Raw genomic sequence first — 21,485 nt, forward strand, 5'->3', positions numbered from 1 at the left:
CACGATCAAATCTCCGAGCCTGGAATTTAAAGGCAATTTGGATCCGTTTCCCAACCTCCCACCCGTTTCAGACAAGTGAATACGATGTGCGTCAGTCAAGGTTAATGCTTTATGATGTTAATAAGGTCAATGCTTATTGGTCAATGCCATGATGTTTATAGGAAGTAAAGGCATATAGCAAAAGCCAAGTAATTAAAAATCCATCCATTTTCTATACGGCTTATCCTTCTGGGTCGTGGGGAACCTATCCCAGGAGGCATGGGGCACGAGGCGGGTACAGGGTACAATCACATACACATTCACACACCCATTCATACACTATGGACACTTTGGACATGCCTACCATGAATGTCTTTGGACTTGAACGGAGGAGAGCATGCAAACTCCCGTACACACAGGGCAACGGCGGGAATCGAACCCGCAACCCTGGCGGTGTGAGGCGAACGTGCTAACCACTGCGGGGGTTTCCTCCGGGTACTCCGGTTTCCTGTCCAAAGACAAGCATGGACATGATTGGCGTGTCCAAAGTGTTCGTAGTGTATGAATGGGTGTGTGAGTGTGTATGTGATTGTGCCCTGCGATGGATTGGCACCCTGTCCAGGGTGTACCCCGCCTCGTGCCCGATGCTCCCTGGGATAGACTCCAGGTTCCCCGTGACCCTGAAAAGGATAAGCGGTATAGAAGATGGATGGATGGATGGATGGACATCATTTATGTCTGGTAGAACAGTATCGTTAGAAGTGTTCTTGTTAAACAGCTCTGTAAACACTGTACCATTACAATACAGCATGTCCCGCCTGACCAAGCATGTATTAGGCTAGTCGATGTCCAGCCATTACAAATGAGGCATTCTGAATCTTATTCATGAAAATTAACGGAATGAAAATCGATAAATGTGGTTAAAATTTTTGCTCAATATGCATGGAACCATCTGGGATTACTGCACGATTACACAACTTGAGTACACAGAGATGCGAAAGAGTTTGGTGACGTCAGTGGGATGCAGTTTACACACGGACGGGATCTAAATGCAACCACCAAATATTAAGCGAGATTTGTTTCGATTTAATTTAAGACAATCTGTTCTTATACTTTTGCAAATAGATCTGCAAATCGGGACATTAAATCTGTCGTCTCGTGTTCGTCTTTTGATCTCAAACCCAAACGTTTTCGGTGCTGTTCCAATACTTTCGGAGGCGACTGTATGTTGTGGGGGAAGAAAAACAAAAACGTAATAAATCTGAACGGAGTAAAGAGAAATATCACAATCCAGATATTTGCCAGCCATAGTCATGAAGAGCCTAGAACAAATAACTGCTACATAATTTATTCAGAAAATCCGTTTCCGTTTCTTTTTAATTGCATCTTCTCTTTTATCAGTATGCCAACTTTTCCTACTTTTGTATTTTTTGTAATACTTAGTCTTTTTTTTTTGTTGTTGTTGTTTCTGAAATTTCAACTGAAGCCAGGCCGAATTCCAAATTCATATCAAATGATAATCTGGAAATCTCTAGTGCCTATGCATATGTTCCTTTTCTTTCAAGGAGGCTGTGGCAGGAGACAAGGCTGCCTTCTCCTCAAGCGTATGGGTTTGGTGGGTTAATTTTGGAAATTAGAAGCTGTAGCTGTTAGAACAGTAGTATCTCTGTGCCTTGATGTGGCAGTACCGACTACAACGAGAGAAATCATTTCTTGGCACTGCAACGCTGGGAAACCTACCACGAGACTTGCTTTTAACTGCTCATTTATACTTCTGTACAAATCCAACATGGACTGGACTGTCCACAGTCTATTTCCATTTGTCCTACAAGTGATATTGGGGTCTGTCTAGTGGATAACATTATTCATACTATAAATTTTAAGCCCTTTTGCTATAAATACTTTTTGCGTGGTGCTCTGTATAGATCAGTTGTCACTGTACATATTAACGTTCGGCTCTTTGCACCATCTGGTTTCAATTGCAGACCAGAGCTGGCTGAATAGCGTGTTTTGTAACCTGTGCTGAATTCGAGCATGACTGGTGACAAAATGAAAGTTTTCTGCAGGAAGTGTGGCTAGTCCAGAAAGAGGGAAGTGAAACGGGAAATATAGTAGAATGGCATAACTGTACAAACACTGTCGTCTCTGTTTTTAACCTCTTTTTCTTTTTTAATAGACATCGCAGGCGTTAATAATAATAGCTGAGGTCTGGGGTGCGGTATGTTGTTTTATAATAGTATTACAATATCGTTGCTCGATATCCATTTCATATATCCATGTATGTTTTGCATATTATCCCCATGTTCATGTGAGTTTCCTCTTGGTTTTCCGGTTTCCTCCCTTCTCCTTGGTGGATTGTCTACTCTAAATTGCCCCAGGGTGTGTAAGTACGTGAGAATGTGCGTGTTCATGGTGTCCTGCGATGGACTGGTATCCCATCCACAGGGTGTGTTTTGGTTCTCACAATCGGCTCTCGATCCACTGCTATGACTTTGACTAGGATAAAGCAGCACTTTAATCTTTAATTAACGAATGGGTTAATCTTGATGTAACATCTATTTCCGTAGCCCTGCGATGGATCGGCACCCTGTCCAGGGTGTACCCCGCCTGGGATAGGCTCCAGGTTCCCACGTGACCCTGAAGAAGGATAAGCGGTATAGAAGATGGATGGATGGATGGATCTATTTCCATAGAGCGAAGCAAGATTTGTATAAACCATCTACGGATAGATAGCTCGGAGGTGAATACAAATACAAACGAACAAACAGCAAATATAAGTCGGGATTTAAAACCGTGAATCTTAAAGGCTGGAATCGTCACCAATAATGCGCAATGGAACCATTTAGTCTTCTTTCCAAGTTAGAAACCATCTAGGTCTGATACTTCTCCAGATCTAAAGTCCGTCTGAATTCAATACGATTCAGAACGATCGGAAACAGTGCCAATTCTCCTCTACGCCCCGAAGAAACGAAAATCGGGAGATTCTGCCTGTGGTCAGTCAAGCAGAGGTGCCAATCTCTGTCACTTTCAAACCCAAAGTGTTGGTAAACTGTGCGAAGAATGATAACTTGAGTGAGATACACAACCAGAGGTGAAAGAAGGGTTGGTGTGGGAGTCGGAGCAAAGAACTTGGCCCGCTGGAGCGAGATGTGGCGGTTGGTGTAATTGTTCTCGACATCTGCCCTGTTAATTACTGCCACAGAAAGGTAATCTCTAAAGATTATGCCAGCTGTCAGCGCTAACAAGCGAGCCACGAGGACATCGCTTCTTCCCCTTGTTCCCGAGCAAAAGCTTTTTTCTCTGCCTTTGGGATAGATGAAGGGTCCCCACTGCACAAATGAGGACATGGCATTGAACTTGACGGAATTGATGCTTTTATCTGCTGCACGTCACGAATCTGGAGACTGAACATTAGCCCTTCGGAAATTTACCCCTCATTCTGTTAACTACTTACTGTAGCAACGGATATACCACTGACCCAGGTCTCTCTCTTTCTTATTATTAAATACCAAAAAATAACAGAAAGAGACACCCCAAACCCTCTCACGTGCTCGGAGAGCCTCGAGATCAGTGCAAATAATAGACAGAGGTCACGTGACTTGGACCAAAACCACCTTTATGTTAATAAAAACTGGCCAATCTTTACTTTTAGGATTTCACATCGTTACTCTCTGAATCGATGTGTTTACAGATTTGCCTTCAGAGGTTTTGTAATCTAGTTGTTTATTCTATAAACCCCAGGACACTTCTGAGGCATCGACGGACAGTGCAGCGCTTGGCAGGCCTTGGAAAGTTGGATCGGTTATTCAGGGACACTCCTTCAGTGGGCATGACCTGTAGCAGTCAGGAGTCTGGCACTGAACGTGAGGGCAGGTTAACAGGAGGCTGCCCCCAGCAAGAGAATGAAAGATGGAGTACACATGGAAACAAATTAATTTTCTGCCTCGCATGTTGAGCGAGAAGTCCCCTACCAAGACCTGCCACAGGGTCTGCAGCATTTTCACCTCCTCATTTTAACCATGCTGCGCGTGTGGAATCTAAGCACTTATTTAAACACAAAATATAATCATTGCTTTTCATTTTCATTGCACCATTCGTCTGCACTCTTAAACACATCCTGGACCAGACAGAGAAAAAGTGCCTTGTTGTTGTTGTTGTTGTTGTTTGAACCCTGATTCCATGTGTCCTAAGATTAAAAGTTGGTCCCACCCCACCCCACCCCACCCCACCCCCTCCCCTCTTTCAGCTGCTCCCCTTTTGGGGTCTCCACAATGGATCACCCATCTTCATATTGATTCTGGCACAAGCCCTTCCAGACGCAACCCCACCCCCCCCAATTTTCTGGACTCGAGACCGGCACTGAGAGTGAACTGGCTTGTGCAACCCTCCAGTGTCTGGGGTTGGTTCCCTGAATGGGAATTGAACCGGGCCCACGGCGATGAGAACGCCGCATGCTCATCCTAACATTAAGTATCAATCAAAAAGGGAGCAATAAGGACTCGTGTATTCATTATTGTTTCGAGCATTGCTTTTATGACGACTATTTCATGATAAATATGCGATTCTTCAACACTTTCATTATCATTTACATATCTGAATAATGCAAATAGTCCCAGTCATCATAGCCTTTAGTCCACATCCAGTTCTTGCCCCTGAGGAAAAGCACAGCTTTAATGAGGTACTGACTTTAGCCCAAGAGTAGAACATTGTCTGGGATGTTTGTTTGCTTGTTTATTTATTTATTTATTTATGGCATCCGACTACTGATTAATTCCTTAACACCACGCTTGATGAATATCCAAGATTAACGGCGGATTTGCTTTAATGTTAATTTGATTGGAAACAGAGGCTGTGCATTCCTCCCTCATTGGGAGATGCTTGCCGCACTTGATTGATGTCAGCACCGACATCAACCCCCAGATTTTTCTTTTAATTCCCTGCATAATAATTCTCCTCTTCTTCTTCCCAGGTTCTTTCAGTCGCTAGGATTCCAGTCTTTGTGGCTCGTTCAGAATGTCTTGTTAAAAATTAAAGTGATTGTATTCGCCTTTCTAATGCAAATGCTGTCCCACACGGCCCCCTCCGAATGCATATGAGGGCCAGAGATGAGCATGTGAGGTAGTAAATGCGGCTCGGTACAGTGAAACGCATCATGATAGAATAGTGATGAGACCAGTGTTAACGCGCCAACCCCCCCCCCGCGCCTCACCCCCACCCCCCCCCCCCCCCATGCCCTGCAGTTTACTTGTCTCTCTCTCTGTCAGTCATACAGATACAACAGAGATCAGTGTAGGGTGGCATGATTATACTACATCTTTCAAACGCAGTCAGTTGATATGTTGGATCGTATATTGGAATATTTAGCGAATGGGCTGTCCGTGTGTATATAGGATAGAGTTCCAGAAAGAAAAGTACTTATTTTTCTAAGTTAGCGCCCTAGAAATGAAAACATATAGGTTTAAATGAACAGCAGCCCAAATAAATATAGTCAGCTTGCGATGCTAAAATGTGATCTTTTGTTAAAAACAAAATCACAAGAATACTCTGCTCTCATGGATATCAAAACAATTACAAACACAACACACAGGTTTATCAAAAAAAAAAAAAACTTTGTGAAATATAGGTGTGCAACAATTTTTGGTACCCCTATGAATTCATATGAGAAAAATATATATTTGAAGTATATTCGGATTGATATTTAAAAAGTTTTTTAGTACACCCGGGTGACTAGAAATAGGAAATTGTTCAACCATGACTTCCTGTTTCACATTGGTATAAATATGGTAAATGGTCTGCACTTATATAGCGCTTTTTTAACCTTAGCGGTTCCTAGGCACTTTACACTGGTTCGCATTCACCCATTCACACACACACTCACACACCAATGGTAGCAGAGCTGCCATGTAAGGCGTTAGCTTGCCATCGGGAGGAACTTGGGGTTCAGTGTCTTGCCCAAGGACACTTCGGCGTGTGGATTCACGTGGGCCGGGAATCGAACCGCCAACCCTACGATTAGTGGACAACCCGCTCTACCACCTGATCCACAGCCGCCCCTAATATATGAGGTAACACACAGGCCAAATTCCCTTAGTCATTCATAACAGTGGGTAAGACCAAGGGATATAGCTGTGATGTGCGGCAAAAGGTTGTTGAGCTTCACAAAATGGGAAGTGTCTATAAGAAAATAGCACAAGCATTGAAAACGCCCGTTTCCACCATCAGGGCAATAGTTAAGAAGTTCCAGTCAACTGGAAATGTTATGAATCGACCTGGAATTGGACGTGTGCCTATATCGTCTCAACGCACTGTGAAGAGGACGGTTCGAGTGGCCAAAAAATCTCCAAGGATCACAGCTGGAGGATTGCAGAGATTAGATGCGCTTGGGGTCAGAAAGTCTCCAAAACTACAATCCGAAGTCACCGACATCACCACAAGTAGTTTGGAAGGGTTTCAAGAAAAAACCCCTCTACTCTCATCCAAAAACAAACTCGAGCGTCTTCAGTTTGCCAGACACTACTGGAACTTCAGATGGGATCGGGTTCTAATTTCTAAAGTAACGATTTCTTTCTTCACCCAAAAACTGACATTGGAATTAATTAGAGAGCAGCAAAAGAGAAAGCAATAGTAAAGACGACTGCATTAATGTGAGCTTCTGTGGCCATGCTGGAGAAGCAGTAGGTGTTCATCCCTGCCTCTGTTGCTCTCTGTCTTCCCAATCTTTTCATGCATTTGGGTTGAATTTGCTAGGACGGCCGGTCCTGGACACATTAACAGTCGTTTGAAATCTGCGCCACTTGTAGATGATTTTCCTTACATGGAACGGTGTATTTCAAAGAATTTGGAGATCTTTTTAAATCCCTTGCCAGACTCACAGTCATCCACAGGCTTCATTCTGAACGCCTTGTAGATCTCTTTAGATCTTGGCATGACGACACCACACACCTCAATAGCAAAGGGAGCACCGGGCACTACATGTGAGAGGGGTATAAATAAAACAGGTTCCACCTGCACTCCCTAAGCAGGTTCTAATTCATGTCTTTGAACTGGGATTCCAGTGGAGAACCGAACCCATATTTAGGTTTCAACAGGATTGTTGTCCAAATTCTCTCTTAAATAATTCCTCAGAATCAAATAAACTTCTCATCATTTGTCACCACTACCTTTACAGAGGTGTTTTTTTCTCCAGAAAATGCAGGTGGGAGTCATCCTGTCTGAACTGCAGGCGTTTACCCAGGTGCCTCCTTACGGGCGATAAGATCTTGGAGCTCATTCAAGATTCCATGCAAGTAATATCCTTACCTTTATTGACGGAATAATATATGTATTTGAACTGTACGATTATGCTCTGTGAAGAAATTGTAAGATTGTGCTCTAACGATATCTTCCTCATAACCTGAATTGATGCCAGTGGAGTGCAGTTTACAGAGGAGATACAGATGAAGCGCTTAATAAAACAGATAGAGGAATAATAAACTTGTAATACATTTTTTCAACGAGATACACTGATTCACTTTATTTGGGACTTACTCACATATTTGCTCCCCCCCAACAATAAATAAACAAATAAATAAATAAAGCGGCTTGGACTTTTTAAGACTCTGTCGAGGCAAGTGAGCCATTCAGAACTTCACAGCTTGTCCTCTCAAAGTATATCAGTGAGAATGATTGCATCACATGAGTCTAAAAGACAAGACGCAGGGGAGGAGCACCAGCTGCCTGTCTTTGTCAGTTGACAGCATTAATCTGCTGAAGAGAACTCTCTGAGGACTTTTGCAGAGCTCGGAGGAGAAAGAGCATGAAGCCATCTGTGCAGAGATAACTTTCTCCCAGCATTAGCAGTAATAGTTTTCCTTCTCACAATTGCTGATAATTACTGTTGATGGAGCATGGAGATGTTTCCTGTCCCACAAGAGAGAACCACGCTTGTCGCTATGGCTAAGAGTGGGCAGTGGATAATAAATGAGGTGCTTGATTGGTTGAGACAGTCCCATGCAAATGTAAAATTAAATATTCATGTTGTGTGGTTTGGGTTGTTGAAGTTTCCACTTGATCCACTGGGTCTCATACGTCAGGGCCTGGAATTATTTCACCCGAACGTATAATAAACAAAACTTAAAATAGCACACATTTAAAAATAAATAAATAAATAAAATACCACAAAATGGTTATCCAATATTTACCCTTATAGCAACACAACCAGATATAATCACAAAGATCTGATCGCAAATTATACGAAAGTTATACTAAAATCTAAACATAGACTGGAAATCATAATATATAACCCCTTGACATATCAGCCCCATGCTCTATGCTCAGTGCTGGCCAGTCCCATGTTTCGGTTGTACAGAAATAACTACGCTAAAATGTGCTAGCTGGTTCACTAACGAGTTAGCTAGTAAGCTAGTGCATTAATATAGACTAAGGGTACGTCTCAATCAGCTCCCTAGTTCAGCAGTCAGGGTTCTGATCAGGGAGTCGGCCATTTTAAGGGCCGTCTCAATCGCTAAAAAAGAAAAACAAAGTGCACCGGAGCTCCCTAAAAAATCCCACAATGCACCGCAAAAACCAGGGAGCATCGATGCTCACTATGTTCGCTTCCTGGAAATGACGTCATGTTTTCTGAAACCTCTCAGCTCGGAATTTTTTTCAAAAATGGCCGCCGAACTCTTAGCCAACTTTCGGCTACGATGTAAGTAGCTTGCTATCGTTGTTCTAGCTCGCAAATGATTACGATTTTTAACTTTAATTGATGTTCTATATACGGTTTAAGTGTGATTTAAACGGGATTTTTACATTTTTTTTTTTTTTTACTTATATTTTTTTTAACGATTTAAAACAATCCACTAGCGATCCTGCTTGAAGTACCGTGACAGAAAGCGTGTGATTAAGCTAGCAAATTTATATTACATATAATGTCAGAAACATATCGGTCCTTCCTGTACTTAGTCATGTCACTGGAAATTGTTACTGGAAGTGTCCCAATGTGTAGTGAACCAGTGACCTTACCAGTGTACAAACTCATGTACACAATGTACTGATTCATGACCTGGGGAGCTAGGTCATGAATCAGCTAGCCAAGTATACACCAAGTCATCGGCCAGCGTTTCACCTATGAGCTGTGGTGTTCTTTCCTCACATGACGATTCCTACCTGGCACAAATATACTGTATATGGTTCTTCCTCCCTACTTGTGAGTGAATTGGGCTACATTCTGGGTTTAAGTGCTTTCTCACTGCGTGTTTTCACACAGTTATTCAGTGTCAATGACCCAAATTCCATACAATACGACATACAGGCTAGATTTCCCTTCTGAGAGCACATTTGGATTTAAACCTGCCACAGAGCACTGACAGTAATTGATCTCAACAGCTTGTAAATCTGAAGGTCTGAAAACAATTAACATCTTTTCTCCGAGCTCAACGCTGACCAGCCAAAGAATAATATTTGTTTTTGCTAGCAGTTTCACGGATCACGTAAGATCGTTGAGCTTTTACTGTGTTTGTAAAAGATTTCAGCATCCACTATAACCGGAGAGGGGGCAGCTTTGGCAAGGTTTTTGTTTTGTTTTTTTTTAATCATTTTAAAGGAATTTATACTCTTCATCATGGGCTTTGTTTTCTTGGTCATCAACGCCCCCCCCCCCCCCCCCCCCCCAACATTTACAAGCATTTCATTTAAACGTTTTACTTCATTCCCAGGGTGTAAATACCTTAATGTGATCCCCATCCCAAAGAAAAAACATGACAGTCTCTTGAAACTATAAACCCATAAATGGCATAGACAAATGGTTGACTTATATGACTTCGGTTGTGAAGCATGTTTAGTGTTTCTTTTCACCGACATTGAATTTGCAGCTGGAAAACTCAGGCCTGGGATAGACGGGGTTTGTATGAGCCTGCTGTTGAATAGCTTTTGTTGGCACCTCTTCATTTCGGGTAATGAAATTCCACCACGTGTGCTCCTATATAACGTGTACATATATGTTTCACAGTCTCCATGGAATCAGCTTCCACTAGATCCATTTTACAACGCTTTTTCTTGATACTACAGTATTTTACTGTTAAACCCAATACATTTATAATATTTGAATAGCTGGAATGCATGTTATCCAAATCCAATAACATGGATTGCATGTTATACAAAAAAAGTTATCCAACACCTATCACTAGTGTGAAAAACTAATTGCCCCCTTAAACTTAAAATCTGGTTAGCAGGAATAACTGCAATCAAACGCTTCCGATAACTGGAGATCAGACTTTCACTTACTTCTAGGACTAGGATTTACTCCTACGCTTTGGATCGTTGTCTTGCTGCATAATCCAGTTGCTCGTGAGTTTCACTTTACGGATTGAAGATTACGGATATTCTCCTTTAGGATTTTCTGGTCGAGAGCAGAATTCATGTTTCACTCAATTATTGCAAGTTGCCCAGGCCCTGAAGGAGCAAAGCATCCCCACACCATCGCACTTCCTCCACCATGCTTTACCGTAGGGATGATGAACTTTTTGTGGAATTTGGTGTTTGGTTTACGCCAGATGTAACGGGACCCCTGTCTACCAAACAGTTCCACTTTTGACTCATCAATCCACAGAACATTCTCCCAAAAAGGTTTGAAGATGTGTGTGTTCTGGCAAAATTCAGTTCTTCTGGGTTAGCAGTGGTTTTCTCCTCGCCACACTTCCATGGATGCCATTCTTGCCCAGTGTCTTTCTGATAGTGGAGTCATGAACAGTGACCTTTATTGTTGTAAGAGAGGCTTGTAGATCCTTTGTTGTTGTCCTTAGCTCTTTAGTGACTTGCTTGATGAGTCGTCGCTGTGCTCTTGGAGGAATTTTAGAGGGTCGGCCACTTCTTTGAAGGTTCACTACTGTCTCGAGTTTTTTCCATTTGGAGATAACGGCTCTCACTGTGGTCCTTTGGAGTCCCAGACCCTTTGAAATAGCTTTGTGAGTACTTTTTCACAGCACTGTACTACAGATTTGGTAGATAGAAACTGGCTCGAAAGGCAGCTCTTAGGTCGGTTGTATGACATAAAGTTTTGCTATCACTCTCCCCTCTTGCATTTCATCAACAAATTTGCATATACTATACGTCTCCTTAGAAAGAATCTCCTGGGCGCACATTCTGTAATAAAGACCTTTGGACAGTTTTTGAGCTGCTATATTGAACCTGAAATAAATACAATTCTGAAGTACTGATTTAAAAACTAAAGTTAAAAAAAAAAAAAGTCAAAATAAGTTTAAAAAAAAAAAAAAGGGTTTGCATCTGTAGCAATAGGATAAACATGTGTTGTTGTTTTTTCTAAGTTGCATACAGCTATTAGACGTTCTTCAGAAGTTCTTTTTTGATTAGTGGGATTTCATGTCGTTTAAAATGTCAAGTACATTACAAGAATAATTAAAGCAAGACTCTGTATTAGGCTTAGTCTCTCATAGGCTTAGTCTCTCAGTCATTATCAAGAGTCACAGTGCCCTCTATTGGGTGTAACATTCTCTTCACAGTAGATTTCGTACAAAGCGATCGGGGATCCTTTTGATCCGCACAATCCATAAAGGATTGTAAGGTCATTTTATTATTAAGTCCCAGCAGTATAATAAACTGGCAACTTAATGCATAGAAGATTTTAAACAAACAGAAATTACTGCAATACAGTGGCTGAACTGATAATTATTCAGTTCTGAAACTATTTAATCTTTATAAAGGTTTACGGGAATAAAAACGTACCAGTTCTCTAGACATGATATCCACTATAGCCTGTTGATCGGTATGAATTTGGTCATGCATAGTTTTTGAGATGTTACTCTTTTGGCAATCGAATTACAAACCAGCATCTACGTATATCGTTACACCAAGGTCCTTAACTGTAACTTTTGCTTGCACAGAATAGTCACGAAGCTTGTTTTACAGAGTAATATTAGCAACATTACTGTCAGCAGAGCTTATAGACTACATGGCGAAATGTATGTGGAAACCTGACAGTCGCGCCCGGATGTTGTACCGTTGCCACAAAGGAAGGTAGAAGCACACGATTGTCTAAAATGTATTCACAGTTGTCTGTATGCTGTAGCATTGCAATTTTGCATCGCTGAATCTAAGAGTCCCGAAACTGTTCCTGTATGACAATGTCCCTCCATGTGAGCTCCATGAAGACGTGGTTTGCCATGCTTGGTGTGGAAGATCTTGAGTGGCCTGCAAAGAGCCCTGACCTCAACCCCTCTGAACACCTCTGAGATGAATAGGAGCGCTGACCAAGTGTGCTTGGCTTCCTCACCCGACATCGATGCCCGACCTTGCTAATGCTCTCGAAGCTGAATGAACACAAATCCCCACAGCAACATGCCCTCTCAGAAGAGTGCATCCAGCTGTGATCCTCGGAGATGTTTTGTTCACTCGAACCGTCCTCTTCACAGTGCGTTGAGACGATATAGACACACGTCCAATTCCAGGTCGATTCATAACATTTCCAGTTGACCGGAATGTCTTAATCATCGCCCCGATGGTGGAAACGGGTGTTTTCAATGCTTGTGCTAGTTTCTTATAGACCCTTCCCATTTTGTGAAGCTCAACAACCTTTTACCGCACATCACAGCTATATATATATATATATATATATATATATATATATATATATATATATATGGTCTTACCCATTATTACGAATGACCAAGAGAATCTGGCCTGTGTGTTACCTCATATTTATACCCCTGTGAAACAGGAAGTCATGCTTGAACAATTCCCTCTTCCTAGTCATCCAGGTGTACTAACAAAAATGTAAAACATCAATGGGAATATACTTCCAATATATTTTTCTAATATGGGGTGTCAATAATTCTTGCACACCTATATATAACAAATAAATATTTTTTTTGATAAACCTGTGTTGTGTTTGCAATTCTTTGATATCCATGACAGCACAGTATTTTTGTGATTTTGTAAACAAACAAATGCAGTACATGTAATGTACATCTGAATTATATTTCACGTTTAAGATTTAAAGTTCTCCTGTAATAACTCACAGGAAACAACAACACATATTGGTGACCTTTACCTACAATGACCTACATTCTGACTTTTGCACTGTACTGAGTTTTTTTTTTTTTTTTCTTACTGTGTTTCTATCTCATATGCAGTCGTGCTCAGCCAAAATCCAGAGGCTGAGGTGGAATGGGAAGGACAATGATGATGGACTATGTCAAATCGATCTTCTCCGGTCTGCTCACATCACGCTCGGACATGGCTCGGCACTCTCTCAGCCGGTGGCCTTCGGTCTAAGTCCATCATCGTGAGACTGTTTACCACTTAACGCTCCCAATGGCTGCACAACTCTTGAATAGTTTATCAGGAGGCCACATGAAAAATACAGGAAATGCTCAGCTGTCGATCTCTGCCACCGCTTGGCATCCAGCAGATCCTGAGTGGGCGGATTTCATAAGTCCGCTCTCAAGAACGTGACGGCTCACCTCGGTGTCTTTTCTCAAAACAGACTGATATTTATTTAGCTGCTGTTCGTTTGTTATGTGAGTTCTGATTTACTTGTAGATGTTCATGTGAAAGGCTGCGCTCTGCTGTACTACTGATTCCATCTTCAAACAAAGGAATCTCCGAATTGAATCGGTTTCACACTTGGACTCAGGGCTCTTGAGTAATGGGCTTTGAATTCCAGTTGACATCAGGAAAGCGTCACCACATGATATGCGTGTGGATGGGGTTTGTCCATCATGAAGACGAGCCTGATGGAGTCAAGATGTTAAAGTTAAAGTTCTGCACACTTGCAAAAAGGGTTTGTTTCCTGTCTTTTTTTTTTTTTTTTAAATATCTGGTATACTTAGAATCATGCGCCGTTTAAAATGACCTTTTTCCTTCGTGTATTGTGACATCGTTTGTAACATAGACCGAGTGGTAAGAGCAAATGGTGACGCGCTCAGAAAATATAGTCGTACCGTTTCTCCAGGTAGATTCTGTAAGGCACCTTCCCGGTGTGGTCGCACGCTCGTCTCTACATTAGCTCGTGGGTCCATGTTACGTAGAATTACTCGAGCCGACGTCTCGGGCATTCCATTAATTAAACATCAAAACAAAAAGATTTCGAGAACTCGCAGTAGACTTTCATGACATTCGCGTCCACATGAAAGCTTATAAGGTTCGTTCTATTTAAATAAATCATTTCGAACACAGTGAATAAACCTAGAATTTTTTTTTCTTCTGGTTTACAGAGTTGCGTTTCAGATGTTTCTGTAGGCATTACTGGCAACATTAGCTGTAACAGTTTGAGTTCTGAGATTGCTCTCATGACGAATAGGTCGATTACTTGTCATGTCTTCGCCTAGCTTCTTTCATTCTTGCCTTTACAGAAGTCCAACAAGCCATGTTTGTGCCTCCCTAAGATTCAAATAAAGTCCCTGAGGGAAGAACTCCTCGTTGCATCCGATGACACTTGGGAACACAAGACACCCACTTAAATAATTAAGAATGCTTAAAGCTTCTTTGGTTGTCTGTACGACGGGAGGAAACCCTTACAGCTTCTACGTAGAACCCTCTTTGAAAAGGATTCCAAGCAGAGAAATTTTTGGAAGCTAAGAATTCATAATTATCCAATAAACCTTTTAAGAACCCCCGTTTGAAGAACGTACGCATTAACCGGGTAAAGGCTGGTTCACACCGAGGACAATATCTGTAACGATAACGATAAGGTTCAAAAAAATCGTTCTAAATATAAAAGAATAGGCGAGTCCACACCAGAACTATAACGATAACGATAACGGCACAGAGGAACGGTATCGTCGGAATCACTTCCGGAACGTTTTTTTTTTTTTTTTTTTTTTTCCAAGCTGATGAACGATAAAAACATTGACAGCCAATCAGAATCCATCCTGCTTTAAAGAGCTCGAGGACTTAGAATAAACAGAACAATAATACTATATAAATTATTATTATTATAAATAATAATAGTACGTTGGTGTGGGCACTAATATAGTTGTCATTATAGTTATCGTTCTTGGTGTGGACGGGCCTTAAGAATGTAGAACAAACAAAAGGGTTTATGGTTCTTTAAGGGTTCTTTGGTAAATTAAGGGTTCTTAGCTTGCTACATGGGTTCCACAAGAGGAACTGTAAAATGCTGTTCATTTCTTTTATCTGTTGCACTTATATTACACCTGTTCATTTCTCAAAATGCATGAATAAAGCAGCAGACTTTTCCCAAGTTTTCTCCTAGCACTAGCTTTATAACCTTTATAAAGAGAGAGGTGCCTTAAACCTGAAATGTTCTGCATGCACACTATACTTATGTAGGAAGCCCCTAAAAAAATGAAGACCGAGACTCGAAACCTTCCCGTTATAAATAGACCCTAAAAGTGGAACTGTGAGCAATCCTGAGCATTACGTTCGGACTTAAGTCCTAAGTTTAAGCCAAGCTCCGAGGAGCTTGGACCATCCTGAGCCGAGATACTGAGGTTTCCGTAAACAACCACGTAACCAAAATTTGTTGTGTGCCATGACACAAAGATTGCTGTCATAGTTTAACCAAGTAAAAAAAAAAATTTAAACCAAGTAAAGAAAAACAAACAATCAAACAAACAAACTAACAAAACTGCCAAGACATAGAGGTAAGCACGGTGCTTTTTAGTGGTTAGCACGTTCGCCTCACACCTCCAGGGTCGGGGGTTCGATTCCCGCCGCAACCCTGTGTGTGCGGAGTTTGCACGTTCTCCCCGTGCTGTGGGGGTTTCCTCCGGGTACTCCGGTTTCCTCCCCCAGTCTAAAAACATGCATGGTAGGCTGACTGACATGTCCAAAGTGTCCTTAGTGTATGAATGGGTGTGTGTGTGTGTGTGTGATTGTGCCCTGCGATGGATTGACACCGCTTCCAGGGTGTACCCCTCCTTGTGCCCCATGCTCCCTGTGATAGGCTCCAGGTTCCCCCGTGACCCTGAAGGATAAGCACTATAGAAGATGGATGAATGAATGGATATATATATATATATATATATATATATATATATATATATATATATATATATATATATATATATATATATATATTTATAGTGTTTGCTTGTTTTAATTTCACGGGAGAAACGCCAACACTCCATATCTCCCGTTCATCTGTCACCATTTGATCACAGACCCTACATTTCCCAGAATGCCAGTAATGTGTCCTGCACTTCCGCATCCGCATGACGCACACGTGTTTCCGAGGTAACGGGCTTGCTCTGTACTACGATTAGCCCTGTGTAGAGAAGGCGATAGGGGTGCAGAGGGGGATTCTGTTTTCGGGAACAGATATCCGAGGCCATTTCTGGGATTTATTTATCCCACCCCCCATACGCGTCGTTGAGACGGAGAGGACCTGCTGAAGTGACAATATGCTGAATATGTGGAAAGTCAGAGAGCTGGTGGATAAAGCGTGAGTATGCTCTTGGATTGTGTGTGTGTGTGTGTGTGTGTGTGTGTGTGTGTGTGTGTGTGTGTGTGTGTGTGTGTGTGTGTGTGTGTGTGTGTGTGTTTTATTTTGCAAGGCCTGTAGTTGGACCGTTACTTATGCAGACAAGGGAGACGCCGAATTTGACCGTGTTGTGACGTCATCTTCCGGGCAGATACCAGCCTAGCGTCGTTTGTTTATCTAGCACAAATTTCATGATATTTTACTTAGTTGTTTCAAATCTTGGCGTCAAACGTTGAACTCTCACATTTTCACGGTTAGCTTGGCGGCTAAAGCTGGCCGGTAGAATACAGGCAGCTACTTCAGCTAGCTGAAGCTACTACCTTAACTAGCTTAACTAGCTGAGGCTACTAGCTTAACTAGCTGATGCTACTAGCTTAACTAGCTAGAGCTACTAGCTTAACTAGCAAACTAGCTGAAGCTACTAGCTTAACTAGCTGAAGCTACTAGCTTAACTAGCTGAAGCTACTAGCTTAACTAGCTAACTAGCTGAAGCAACTAGCTAACTAGCGGAAGCTAGCTAACGCTGGATCCAGAATGAAACATACATACGAATGATTAGAAGCGTGTGTGTCTGTCCTGTTATAGAGAAGTGTGTGTGTGTGTGTTTGTTTGTTTGTTTGTTTGTTTGTTTGTTTGTTTGTTTGAAATAAATATTTAACCAAGTCTCAATGCACTGTTTATCACTATGATAATGCAACGTCCGATGGCTGGTCAGATAAAACCAATGTTTTGATGGGTTCATGTAATAAGCTAACATTAGTTAGCTCTGTGTGTGTGTGTGTGTGTGTGTGTGTGAACAAACACACAAAAAGATCCCCCCCCCCCCCCCCCCCCCCAAAAAAAAAAAAAAGATCCTGTAGTAGTCATGTCATAGCTAATATTGGATTTATTCCCTTCACAAACGGAAGAATATAAAGTACGCAGTGCATTTGTATGGCTTATTGAATAATCTGTAGATTTCTCCATACAACCCCTTTTCCCGGTTTGTTTGATCGGTCCTTCGTCTGGAAAAGAAAGACCGTGCACGAACCCCTCGTACGTTAGAGATTTCGCATCCAAAATGACGATAAACATCTCTTCTCTTCACTTCTCTTGTCTCTGGCTTGACTTGAGAACTGGCTTTTAGAAACCCGATGCGATAACCGGTGGGAATCGGTGCAATGCTTCAAGTCCCCGTGAAATCAGAATTGGAAGTACAATGACAAGACATACGCGTTTGAAATCTTACAGTCTCGCTCTACTACTGAGACGATGACATCATCCTGCACTTCAGCTTCTCGTCAGATTTTCTGGCCAGTCCGATCGGAAGTGTCCCGCCCTTGACGTTATAGAAATCCTTGGTGCTAACTGGGACGTGCGGTTTAGCCCGGGCTGTGAGGTAGGGAGGTAAGCGATATGCTATTGGCAGTCGGCCATGACTTCCTGTTTCAGTGGAAATTGCATCGATACATCTAAGAACACTTTTTGCGACCTTAAGTTTGAATCCCAGTTTCCCTTTGGGGCTTGCCTTGGCGCTCTGCTGCACTGGGGTGTATTAGCATTGTGACACGTTAACGGGGTAAGGTGGTCGGGGGTACGCATGGCAGAGGTGGGCTGGTGTGCACACTTTCAATATCCAAACCGAGCATTTCTGCTGTGCTACTTGTTAATCAGACTTTACACACACACACACACTGACCGAGGACTTTGTTAACACTGGGCTGTCTCTCTCTCTCTCTCTCTCTCCCCCTCTCTCTCTCTCTCTCTCTGAGCTCCATGTGGTGTGAAGGTTCAAGGTTGTATACAGAACAGACACCACAGACGTGAAGTGTGTTTCTTAGATGTCCCGCTGATGTAACGTTCGACCAGTGTTAAGTTTCCACCAAGCAACAATAACAACCACAAATTATGCCGTCCATTAATAATTTACGGCGTGAATATAGGTCATTGGCTGACCATAACCTGAAGCCGCAGCACCTCTAGAAATTTCTAGAATTCTGCGTAAGTATGACCTAAAACAACATCAGATTTTTTTTTTTTTTGTCCTAAAAGTAGATGAAGAGAACCCTATTAAACAAACGAGGCAAAAATGGTACCCTTGGTTATTTATTTATTTATTTATTTATTTATTTATTTATTGAGGAAAATGTTCCAGTGTTACATACCTGCGAGTGGGAAAAGTATGTGCACCTTTTGCTTTGAGTATTCAATGTGACCCTGTTAAACGTTTCCGGGAAGTGTCGATCGGTCCTGCACATCGGCTTGGACGAATTTCGGCCCGTTCCTCAGTACAGAGCAGCTTCGATTCTGGGATGTTTGTGGGTTTCCTCACATGAACTGCTCGCTTAGGGTCAGGACTTTCCAAAACATTAACTTCATTCGTCTTTTACCATTCTTTGCTAGAACAACTTGTGTGCTTAGGGTCATTGCTTTGCTGAATGACCCACTTCTTCTTGAGATTCAGGTCACGGACAGACGTCCCGACATTTTCCTTTAGAGCCCGCTGGGATATTTGATTATTCATTGTTACGTCAACGATGGCAAGCCGTCCTGGCACAGATGCAGCAAAACAGGCCCAGACCGTGATACCACCGCCACCGTGTTTCACAGACGAGATGAGATGTTCTTATGCTGGAATGCAATGTTTCTCTTTCTCCAAACATAACGCTCCTTATTTAAACCAATTTTTGGCCTCGTCTGTCCACAAAACATTCGTCCATTAGGCTTCTGGCTCGTCCACGTGGTCTGTAGCAAATGCCGACGGACGGCGATGCTCTTTTTGCAGAGCGGTGGCTTTCTCCTCGCGACCCTGCCCTTGATAACTCACCACTTTGCCGATGTGCAACAGTGAATTGGTTTACTCATTCTAAGCATTCCCCATTTCTGGCAGTATTTTTTTTTAAGAATGAGATCGTCTTAGCACACAGGAACTGCATGATAAATTTTTATTTGGCAATACTTTTTACGATAACGTGAAGAATAATTCTGTTTTTTCATTATAGCTCCTCTGACCTTTTGGCGTTGTCCGCACGGCATGGAATTTCATTTTCGGATCTACTGGAGCATGTTAAACTTTTCTCAAGACTCGTGGGTTAATGAAAGCCTCCTTTCTGGGCATATATTGTGCGCAGGAATGTGTTTGCCAGGGCCTAGGAGACAGTTTTAGCTTTGTGCTGACCTTGGGTTAGAAACCTAGGTAAGATGCTTTGGGAAAGGATTTTTTCGGTATGTAAGGCAGTTGAGGACTGACCCTTGAACAGACACCGATGTATGTAAAGTGCTGTGAAAGTGTTTCTTCCGGTTCTGTGTACATCTCGTACTAAACAAAATCTAAGATCACACGAAAACAGCCCGAGTAAACACTAAATACAGTTTTTAAATGATGTTTATCGAAGCAAAAAAAGTGTATGTAGTAATTCCTCAAATCTATGAAACTGCATTCGTAACGGGGTTCTCGGTGGTGATTACTGCAAACGCTGTTCAGCACTTTAGAACTTTTTCAGCAGTTGGTTAAGAGGAAACACACCACGCCAAAACTGACAGAAATTCCCGAAATGATGAGGAAGAAGGTGATTGAAATACATCAGTCTGGGAAGGGTTACAAAGCTATTTCAAAGGCTCTGGGACTCCAAAGGACTACAGCGAGAGACATTATCTCCAAATGGAAAAACTCGAGACAGAAGTGAACCTTCTCAGAAGTGGCCAAAATTCCTCCAAGAGCACAGCGACGACTCCTCCAGGAAGTCACAAAAAAGCCAAGGACAACATAAAAGGGCCCATACACCTCTCTTGCGTCAATAAAGGTGTGCAAGAGTTCATGACGCCAGTATCAGAAGGACACTGGGCAAAAATGGCATCCATGGAAGAGTGGCGAGGTGAAAACCACTGCTAACCCAGAAGAACATTAAGGCTAGTCTGAATTTTACCAAAACACACCCTGATGATCCTTAAACCTTTTGAGAGAACGTTCTTTGGATTGATGAGTCGAAATTGGAACTGTTTGGAAGACAGGGGTCCCGTTACATCTGGCGTAAACCAAACACCGAATTCCACAAAAAGTTCATCATACCTACAGTCGAGCATGGTGGAGGAAGTGTGATGGTGTGGGGATGCTTTGATGCTTCAGGGCCTGGGCAACTTGCAATAATTGAGTGAAACATGAATTCTGCTCTCGACCAGAAAATCCTAAAGGGGAATGTCTAGTCTTCAGACCGTAAACTGAAACTCACGCGCAACTGGATTGTGCAGCAAGACAACGATCCAAAGCGTAGGAGTAAATCCTAGTCCTTGAAGTAAGTGAAAGCCTGATCTCCAGTTATCGTAAGCGTTTGGTTGCAGTTATTGCTGCTAAAGTCTGCTAAAGGAGAACAGTGGGCAGTTTAACTACTCAGGACAAACAAGGGACTCATGAACAGCTCTCACAAACCATAAACACAGTCGTGGATCGTCCAGGTAACGAGACACAGTATTAAGAATCAAGGGTGTGTAAACTTTCGAACTGGTTTATTTGTGTAAATTCAGTTAGTCTTGTGGACTGTATGTAAACATCTGTGATGTGAACTAGCTTATTCAGGGCAGGACTAAATAAAATAAAAAAACTAAATGCAATGTTAATGAGCCCTCTTTTTAAAAAAAAAAAAATTTTTATTATTAACATTTTTGTAGATTCTGCAAGGCGTATGTAAAATTACGACCACAATACTATAATCGTATAATACTGTAACTTTTATACATTTGAAAAAAGTTTATAATGTAGAAAACACCACCGCTCATAGCTAAGAGTTTTGGCCAACAGCGTGCTGCCGTTTTATCAAAGTGGCAGAAACGGCGTGCTGTCTGAAATCTCGTTTGACGATCTGGACTATGATTAGACGTTAGAGTCATGGTCTCACTGGGAATTCATATTCATTTCCTATAGGCAGTGGAGGCCTGGCGGTTGAGGCTCTGGGTTACTGATCGGAAGGTCGGGGGTTCAAGCCCCAGCGCTGCCAAGCTGCCACTGTTGGGCCCTTGAGCAAGGCTCTTAACCCTCTCTACTCCAGGGGGCGCTGTATCATGTCTGACCCTGCGCTCTGACCCCAAC

The 21,485-nt window shown here is 42.2% G+C and overlaps 1 protein-coding gene across 4 annotated transcripts in view; it reads left to right on the forward strand.

Moving 5' to 3' along the window:
- Positions 1-16,169: 16,169 nt before the first annotated feature.
- Positions 16,170-21,485, forward strand: part of clint1b (clathrin interactor 1b) — a 19,914-nt gene continuing 14,598 nt past the window's right edge. For 2 of the 4 annotated variants that reach the window (XM_017493068.3, XM_017493071.3), the window contains exon 1: positions 16,171-16,384. In XM_017493068.3, coding sequence (XP_017348557.1) covers positions 16,344-16,384 — 41 coding nt within the window. In that variant the 5' untranslated portion in view covers positions 16,171-16,343. Of the gene's footprint in view, positions 16,385-18,156; positions 18,404-21,485 lie in introns of those variants that run through there. The other 2 variants (XM_017493069.3, XM_017493070.2) reach the window with 2 other exon arrangements.

The sequence above is a fragment of the Ictalurus punctatus genome, chromosome 18 (assembly GCF_001660625.3).
Source record: "Ictalurus punctatus breed USDA103 chromosome 18, Coco_2.0, whole genome shotgun sequence".
NCBI lineage: Eukaryota > Metazoa > Chordata > Actinopteri > Siluriformes > Ictaluridae > Ictalurus > Ictalurus punctatus.